The sequence below is a fragment of the Myotis davidii genome, unplaced genomic scaffold (genome assembly GCF_000327345.1).
Source record: "Myotis davidii unplaced genomic scaffold, ASM32734v1 scaffold355, whole genome shotgun sequence".
Classification (NCBI taxonomy): domain Eukaryota; kingdom Metazoa; phylum Chordata; class Mammalia; order Chiroptera; family Vespertilionidae; genus Myotis; species Myotis davidii.
In genome coordinates this window covers 1,533,217-1,542,762 of record NW_006286818.1, presented here as the reverse complement: position 1 = coordinate 1,542,762, position 9,546 = coordinate 1,533,217, and the positions used below count along the sequence as shown (strand labels likewise).

The window sequence follows — 9,546 nt, the reverse complement described above, 5'->3', positions numbered from 1 at the left end:
TCTGCTCCCACCACCAAGCCAGGCCCAGAGACTCAGGGCCCCCCATTCTCTGGCCATGACCTCTCCCCAGTGGGTGGGTGTGCATGGGCGTGGCCAAGGAGCAAGTGGGACCCGGTGGGGCCTGCTGGTGTCTGTCAGGCATTGGCGCTGCTTCTTCCCTGCTAGTTCTGCATGTGAGCGTAGTTTTAGGGGATGGGGTTTCGAGGGGAGCAGTGCTTGAGGCTCAGCTCTCGTGGGTGCCGGCTGAGGGAGCAGCACATGCCAACGAAGGAGCGCAGAGCCCCCCCCCCTCTGCTGGTGGGTGCCAGGGCCTGGTGCTGGGGCTGTGCATTTTGGGCCAATCACTGCCCTCGCTGAGCCTCAGACAAAGGAGAGAAAGTGCCAACAGGCTGTGCCAATCGCAGGGCAGCAACTACGGTCATTCCTGCGCAGGGCGTGGCCTGAGGGCCTCCGGAAGAGTCCGGCAGGAGAGGGAATAGCCACCCCGTGGGTTAGAGGCAGGACTGGGCAGCCTGGGAGGGCGGGGCAGGTTGGGTGTGCCTGGGGGCGGCGGGGGACTTCAGGGAGAGGTCAGGGGTTAGAAGGACATGTCCCCCTGACCCGTCTCAGAGATTCTTTATACAATTCTAATCGCTCTAGAACGCCGCTGTTCTGGGACCCGGGCCTGGAGGCTGTGTTCTCGGGGACTGCATCGGATCTGGGCTCTAGGGCGGGCGGCCTCCCAGCTGGGCGCCCCTCTCAGCACCATCCCCTGGGCTCTGGGCCCTGATACCTTCTTTCCCAGCTTCTTCCAGAGCTGGTGCAGCTGCCTGGCCCAGGAGCGCAGCTTGGAGTCCGTGATCTTCTCTAGGAACCGGGGGCTGGAAAGACAGGGGCCGGCAGGGGTCAGGGGCAGCCCCGCTGGAGGGCCCTCCTGTTCCTCCTCCGGTTCGTACCTGTCTTTCCAGTCCTCAGGGACCCAGGTCTGCAGCTCCTGCCCTGCGGCCTGGAAGTGCTCCTGGAGGAAGGCCTGCAGCTGCGGCCTGGGGACACTGTGGTTGTGGGCGCTGGCCAGCGTGCGGAAGTGCTGCAGGACTTGGTCTGGGGCGGAGACACAGGGGGTATTCGTGAGACCCGTGACCCCCTCCCTGATGGAAGGTCTGGCCCCTGCTGTCTTTGGTGGGAAATTCAGGAGCAGGTGGGGTCCCGGGCGCCTTACCTGGAGCGGAGGACAGCGGCATGTCCACGAACTGCTTGTCGTCCTGGTAGAGCTTGGCCATCTGCACTTGGTGCAGGAGCTCCCCGTGGCAGTAAATCTGGCTGCAGAGAGTCAGGGAGGGGCGGGTCAGGCCAGATAGCTCTGGGCACAGTCCCCCACGGACACGGGCTGTGTGCACCTGAGCACAGGTGTGGGAGGGCTTTGCGGGTGCTGGTGACATACAGGCTAAGAGAAGTAGGAGGGCCTTTGTGCAGTGAAGGACCCAAACCTTTTCCTGAGCCCACAGTGGTTGTTGATTTGGAACAGTAGAGCACTTGGTGGATGAAAGATTAGCACTTTAAAAAAAATATTTTTATTGATTTCAGAGAGGAAGGGAGAGGGAGAGAGAGATAGAAACATCAATGATGAGAGAGAATCATTGATTGGCTGCCTCCTGCACGTCCCCACTGGGGACTGAGCCTGCAACCCAGGAATGTGCCCTTGACTGGAATTGAATCTGGGACCTTCCAGTCCGCAGGCCGATGCTCTATCCACTGAGCCAAACTGGCCAGGGCTATCATTGCTGTTTCTACCTCTCTCTCCCTCTCCCCTCCTCTCTGAAATCAATAAAAACATAGTTAAACCAATAAAGATAAAGAGGGCTATGGGAACTGGGACGATCCCCCCGAGGCGCTAGGAGTTCCAGCTCCACAGCAGGACCCACAGCCCAGGGTCCCGTTGTCAGGAAGAGAAGTCCCCATGACTTCGGGCTGTGAAACCAGCTCAGGGGGTGGCTGAGTGAGACGAAGGGCTGCTGGAGTCCCAGGTCCTCCTTTTAAAGGGCCAGAACATGGGCTGACTTGCTCTGGGTCCCAGCATTGGGGCACCAGAGACATATGGGGAGGAACTGAGTTGTCTGGCATTAGGGTGGGAGCTGGAAGGGCAGTTTTCTCGCAGACAGAAGTGCTGGCAGAGGCCAGTGTTTCTTCTCTGAGCCCTCCCAAAGCTGGCAGGCGGGCATCACATCTGAGCCTCCATCATCCTGGCTCACACTGTCAGCCACACCCTGGGATTCTCTGAGTCCCTGCCCACCTAACTTTTGGGCCCAATCCAAGCCGTTTCTAGTGACTCTTCCATACAAATAGCCTGTCTTGGCTCATGCTTTGCGCTTCCTAAAACCTCTCAAACAAGCAGCATCTAGCCTAAGCATGCCCCATCCCTCTCACTAAGTGGCCCCAGGCCCGGCACTAGCAGCAGCCGACTTTGGTTGGCAGCTTGGCCTCTCTCGGGCACCTCCAAGCCCAACACAAGTAGCAGCCATCTGCAGGTTTCTTTATAGCTCATGCCAGGTGGCCCTGGGACACAGATAGTGGCTGACCTTTCTTGGCTTGCACCTTCCGGGAGGCCCCAGAGCCACTGCACTGGGATAGCTTCAGACCATGTCAAAACACTACCCAACCTCCACAAGGGACACACTCGAGAGGCAGACTCAGCAGGCACCAGAGCACTGAAGTAAATCCTGCTCAGTGGTGTGGGCCCTGCACAGCTGACGGTAAATTCCTCCCATTGACATGCCAATGGCAGTCAAGGCTCAACTACAACAGGAGGGTGTACACAGCTAACATGGGGTCCCAGCTGAAAGGCCCAGCTGGGGTGAACAGGGAGATTGCTCCACTGGACTCTATAGGACACCAACTACCAAGCAAACTCTACCAAGCCCAGGAGACGTAGCAGCTCCACCTAACCCATAGGAATCAACATAGGGAGGCAGCCAAAATGAGGAGGTAAAGAAGCATGTCCCAAACGAAAGAACAGAAGAAATCTCCAGAAAAAGAACAAAACAAAATGGAGACAATCTACCAGATGCAGAGTTCAAAACACTGGTTTAAAAAATGTTCAATGAATGTAGGGTAAGAGTAGAGGAACTTAGTGAGAGCTTCAACAAAGAAATAGGAAACATAAAAATGGAACTAGAAAACAAAGAAGAACCAGTCAGGAGTCAGAACCAAGATAGGTAAACACTGGTACTTGCTGCCTCCCACAACCACATCAAAATACAAAACAACCATCATTCAGAACTGCCTGAAATTGGGCTGGATGGAAGTCGCATAACTAGAGAAGTAAAGAAGAAAGCATGTTGAGACTAACAGGAGAGGTGGAGGTGCAGAATGGGCTGGTCCAACCCCCATCTGTGGCAGCTTTTTAGTCGGGAGGGATATGTAGACTGTAAGGTCTCCCATGAGGTGCAAGGAATCCTAGCCCCACACCAGACCCCTCAGCACAGGTTTCCAAAGCTGGGAAGAGAAGTCCCTGTACCTTTGGGCTGTAAAAACCAGCAGGGATTGTGGCTGAGTGACACGGAGGCTACTGGAGACCCAGACTGTTCTTCTTAAAGGGCCCGTGCACGGACTTAATTGGACTCGTGCTCTCTCCCTCTTAGCTCCAGCACTAGGGCAGTGGCTTGGGGAGGGGGAGGGGATCCAGGGACATATGGGGAAGAACTGGATTGTCTGGCATCAGAGCAAGAACTCAGGGACAGCTTTCTCCCAGATGGGGGTGCTTGCAGGGATCATTGTTCTTACACTGAGACCTCTCCTGTCATAGAGCTGACTAGTAGCCATATCTGAGTTTCCACCAGCCTGGCTCACAATGTTTGATCCATCCTGCTGATTTCCCTGACTCCACTCAATTTTCAGCCCCACCCAAGCTGTTTGCAGTGGCTTTTCCATAGAAATGGCCTGTCCTGGCTCAGGCTTTAGACTTTCCTAAAATCTCTCAAACAAGCAGCAGCTGACATTAGCATGCCCCATTCCTCTCAATAGAAGGCGCCCGGGGACCCAGCACTAGTAGCAGCCTGCCTTCCTTCACAGCTTGGCCTCGCCTGGGCACTTCCAAGCCCAACACAAGTAGCAGCCATCTGCAGATCGCTCTGTAGCTTCTGACAGGTGTCCCCAGAGCCAGTGGATGACCTCACACCTCCAGTGGGGGCCCTGAGCCCGTGCACAGTGGACAACTTCAGATCACACAAGATCACAACTTCACACATCCATAAGTGACACGCTCCAGGGGCAGACTCAGTGAACAGCAAATCCCCACTGAAGCAGGGAGGCAGCCCCCCGAAGGGTGTCTCCCGCACAGCAGCTCTTCCACTGTAGTCAAAGCTGGTCCTTACAGCTAATTGGCCTGGGGGTCAGTTCCTCCCAGTGACACCAACAGCAATCAAGGCTCGACCTCAGCAAAACAGTGTACACAGCCCACACAGGGTGCAACTAGAGTGCCCAGCTTAGGTGACAGGGGAGGCTGAGCCACTGGGTCCTACAAGACACCTATTACACAAGGCCACTCTACAAATTCCAGGACACATAGCAGCTCTACTTAATACATAGAAACAAACACAAAGAAGCAGTTAAAATGTGGAGACAAAGAAACATGTCACAAATGAAAAAAAGAAGAAATCTCCAGAAAAAAACCCTAAATGAAATGGAAGCAAACAAACTACTAGATACAGAGTTCAAAACAATGGTTATTAAAGATGCTCAAGGATCTTAATGAGAGCATCAGGGGCTTAGTGAGAATTTCAAGGAAATTAGTGAGAATTTCAAGGAAATTAGCGAGACATCAAAGATATGAAAAAGGCTCGGTCAGAAATTAAGCACACACTGACTGAAATAAATAATTTACAGAGATTCAACAGTAGAGGATGCTGAGAATCAAATCACCGATTTGGAATATGAGGAAGCAAGAAAACACTCAATTACAAGAGCAAAAAGAAAAAAAGAATTAGAAAATGAAGAGAGTGTAAGGAGCCTCTGGGACAACTTCAAGCATACTAACATTCACATCGTGGGGGGCCAGAGGAGAAGCGAGAGAGCAAGATCTTGAAATAATGACAGAAATAATGACAGAAATAATGACAGAAAGGTTCCATAGCCTGGTGAAGTAAATTGACACACAAGTCCAGGAAGTGCAGAGAATCTCAAACAAGATAAACCCAAAGAGGCCCACACCAACACGCATCATAATTAAAGTTAAAAACAAAGAGAGAATCTTTAAAAAATTAAAGAGAGAATCATAAAAGCAGCAAGAGAAAAGCAGTTAGTTACCTAAAGGGGAGCTCCCATAAAACTGTTAGCTAAGCCCAGCTGGTGTGGCTCAATGGTTGATCAGCAACCTATGAACCAGGAGATCACATTTGATTTCCAGTCAGGGCATATGCCCGGGTTTCAGGCTCTATCCCTGATGTAGGGCGTGCAGGAGGCAGCCGGTCAGTGATTCTTTCTCATCATTGATGTTTCTATCTCTCTCGCCCTCTCCCTTCCTCTCTGAAATGCAAATAAATATATTTTTTATAAACTGTCAGCTGATTTCTCAACAGAAACTTTGCAGGCCAGAAGGAATTGGCAAGAAATATTCAGTGATGAAGAATAAGACTTTCTACCCAGTAAAACCAAGATTACTCTACCCAGCAAAGCTATCATTTAGAGATGAAAGACAGATAAATAACTTCCCAGACCAGCACAGGCTAAAGGAGTTCATCACCACTGAACCAGTATTACAAAAAATGTTAAAGGGTCTTCATTAAAAAGAAGAAGGAAGATAAAAAACATGAATAATAAAATGGCAATAAATAAATATCTATCAATAATTACTTTAAATGCAAATGGATTAAATGCTCCAGTGAAAAGACGTAGGGTAGCTGAATGGATAGTAAAATATGACCCTACATGTGCTGTCTACAAGGGACCCACGTCAGATGGAAAGGCACACACACATTGAAAGTAAAGGGATGGAAAGAGATTTCATGAAAATGGAAACAAAAAAAAAAGCTGTGGTAGCGATACACTCAAAAAAATAGATTGAAAAGCAAAATAAATGGACAAGCAGAACAGAAACAGACTCATAGATACAGAGAACATTTTGACAGCTGCCAGATGGGAGGGGGGTTGGAGGGTGAATGGGTGAAAAAGGTGGAGAGATTAAGAAGTACAAATTTGTAGTTACAGAATAGTCACGGGGATGTTAAAGTACAACATAGGGAATATAGTCAATAATGTTCTAAAAGCTATGTGTGGTGTCAGATGGGTAATAGATTTATTGGGTGATCACTTACTAAGCTATGTAATGTCTCATCACTGGCTTGTACACCTCAAACGAATATAATATTGTATGTCAACTGTAATTGAAAAATAATTTAACCAACAACGTTGGCTAGTGTTTACCGTGTTGCATGGAAAGGAATCAGGAGTGTGGCACGTTACCGGAGTGCCACACTCAGTAGGAAAAGTAATCAGGGAGGAAAAGTGAAGTGGAAGGGATGTGGGAAGAAAGAAAAGAGCGCAGTTATACCATCCTCTTTCCCCCACGGGAAGGATGGTGGAGTTATGCCCACACCCTCTCCACTCTGTGTCCCAAGTTCCCTCGGTTAACCAAGCAGAGGGATCTATTTAGTTAGGGCCCTCCCGTGACCACGGGCTGGGTGTGACTCACTTGTGAAGGTGTGAGCCAGTCCTTGAGACCTACATTCTCCCTGCTTTAGACAACCTTTGTTTTAGTTGTGCTGGGGTCCAACCCCAGCAGGTCCAGGGGTTCCCTATAGGTGTGGACGGAGTCGGCGAAGAAGGAATGACACGGAGACAGCGTTCAGTTGATCAGCAGCCTAGCCAGGATCTCCAGCCAAGTTCTGGTTAGGATCTCCAGCCAAGTTCTGGTTCGGTTCTCTCACTAGGTTCTCCAGCCAGGTTCTGTAGCCAGGTTCTTCAGCCAGGTTCCGTCTAGGTTATCCAACCAAGTTCTGTAGCCAGGTTCTGTCTAGGGAGGTTCTTATCTCCATTCCAGGGAGTAAAGATTATGTAGCTTAAGCATGATTGTTCGTAGTTAAAGAGATTAACTACCTGCCTGGCACTTAGTGAAGGGGTTTTATTCCCTCCCTAACTTCAGGGGAAAATCTCTACCTGGGGAAACAACCTTTCTCGGAGAGGTGACCTTGGTTAAAACACATAGTGCCAAGAAGGTGAGCAAACATATTAAGAACAGTATGCCATATATGCCAGGTCCCTTGAAACAGCAAGGATGGACCGGCTCCTGGCATAGTTGCTCATTCCAAATGTCTATCAAATCATTGTGCTGAGAATAAAAGTGTGTTCCTTGGTCTGAAGAAATGTAACTCTGGGGTCCAAATCGCACTATCTTTTGTTCTGGTCCGTATAGAATATTTTGAGCATTTGTATCTACCATTGGGCATTTGAGGCCAGTCCGTAGGAGGTGTTCCTGTCGGGCCCCGGTTGTGGCTTCTGAGTCTCCCACCTCAGTCCGTTGCCGGCTGTACGCATGTCCTTCCCCCAGGAGTCTGCCCACAGCGTCTGCAGGCGGCCCTCTTGTTGGCAGACAGACCATTCTTGTTAGCATTTGGTGCTTCAGCGAGTGCACTTGGAATCTTCTAGATTCAGCCATCTCTGCACTGCTGCAGCCTCCCAGTGTCCATTGGTTTAGGAACCCAAGTGGCCACCTCACACGAGGACACAGATACCGACTGGCTGGCGCAGGTACCTGCTGATGAAGGAAGGGGCTCTTTTGATGGGCATCCATGTCTCTGCTTTAGTGCAGCCCTCAGGTCCCCATGACGGTTCCATGGGACTGTGCCATGGGGCGTTGCTTTTATAGACCAAGTTTCCATTGGCCTTCTGCCAGACCCTGTGGCCAGGTCATAGCCACTGACTAAGGTCAGTCAAACCCAACACAGTGGCCACCAGGATGTCATTCAGCGCCCTAAGCAGATTGGGTTTTATCATCTTTAATCAGCGTGGCAGCCTCGCAAGCAGTGAACTCGCTGCTCCCCTGGCCACTGCCGTCCACAGCCAGCGGCTCCCGGCCGCCCTGGCCACTGCTGTCCACAGCCAGCGGCTCTGCCAGCCTGCTGAGAGCTGGGAGAGGGCACACTATTCAAGTGAAGGGCAGTGGGATCCGCAGCTCCTGGTGGCTCCACAGTCAGGCCGGGGAAGAGCACCTGCTGCTGAAGGGACCGCGATGCTCCCACCCCCTAGGAGCTCATCCCTCACGACCATGCATCTCATTACGGCCTCTTCCTGCCCCTCCCTCTGGAGCAGGTCGCCCCGAGGTATTATGGGCATTTCAGGTTTCAAGGTGACCTCACGTCTTTCAGTCTCAGGAGTGGCTTCCATTGTCTGATAGCAGGCTAGCCACGGCCTCTCCAGTAGCCATTCTCTAGTCCAAAGTCTCAGCAGCCTGGCCGGGAGGTGCCCAGGTGTCTGCCCGGTGCCAGCCTGTGCGCCCAGAGGCTGTGCGTGTGGACTCTGGCAGCATTCGGTTATCACCGTGGTGTCCAGTTAACATTGCCTGACGGCAGATCCGTCAGCCTTTTACTTTATGGCACTTGTTTTACTTTTTAATTTTTTAAAATATATTTTTGTTGATTTCAGAGAGGAAGGGAGAGGGAGAGAGAGATAGAAACATCAATGGTGAGCGACTGTCTCCTGCACGCCCTCCATTGGGGATCAAGCCCGCAACCCAGGCATGTGCCCTTGACCGGAATCAAACCTGGGACCCTTCAGTCCACAGGCCGACACTCTCTCCACTGAGCCACACCAGCGAGGGCGACATAGCCTGCTTAAACACTCCAGCTTCCATCTGCACTTCCACCTTAACCTCACCAACTCTTCTTCCCGCAGCCTCTCCATCGGACTGTTGCCCCTTGCAGGGTAGCCTTGTCACCACAGGGCACGGGGTCTTGCGTCACGGAGTCCAAGGCGCTCCTCACGCGCTGACCATCTGCCCCTCACATGCAGGAGGCTGTGTGCCCAGCAGGGGCAAACCTGAGGGCCTGCACCCTCTCATCAATATATTTTAAAACATATATTTGTATTAAAAAATATCTATCTCTATATATTTGTATTGATTTCCAAGAGGAAGGGAGAGGGAGGGAGAGAGAGAAACATCAATGATGAGAGACAATCATTAATTGACTGCCTCCTGCAGGCCCCACACGGGGATCAAGCCCACACCCCGGGCATGTGCCCTGACTGGGAATCAAACCGTGACCCCCACACTCAACCACTGAGCCACAATCAATCACCAGCACGTCCGATCAGCTCAACCTTCCAAGTAGGCCCCATACTGGACCACTGCTCGCCTTTCTGGTCCTACCACGGAGGCCCCAGCCCTGGCCTCTCCCCGGGAGCCCCCATCACCTCCCGCGATTCCCACGTGTGCCCAGCCATACAGGCCTCTTCGCGCGCCCTGCAGTGGCCTCAGCGTGAGCTGCATCTCCAGGCCTGGACTGTCTTCTCCCAGAACCAGCGTGGCTCCTGCACGATTCTTCTCTGCATCGCTCCTCAGACACCCCTCCTGCCTGA

The 9,546-nt window shown here is 51.7% G+C and overlaps 1 protein-coding gene across 1 annotated transcript in view; it reads right to left on the bottom strand.

Annotated features, from left to right (window-relative positions):
* Positions 1-9,546, bottom strand: part of TREH (trehalase) — a 16,288-nt gene that overhangs the window by 5,828 nt on the left and 914 nt on the right. The window contains exons 2-4 of the mRNA XM_015560661.1: positions 1,199-1,299; positions 936-1,080; positions 773-860 (exon numbers count right to left, since the gene is read on the bottom strand). Of these exons, the coding sequence (XP_015416147.1) occupies positions 773-860; positions 936-1,080; positions 1,199-1,299 (334 nt within the window). The remainder of the gene's footprint in view (positions 1-772; positions 861-935; positions 1,081-1,198; positions 1,300-9,546) is intronic.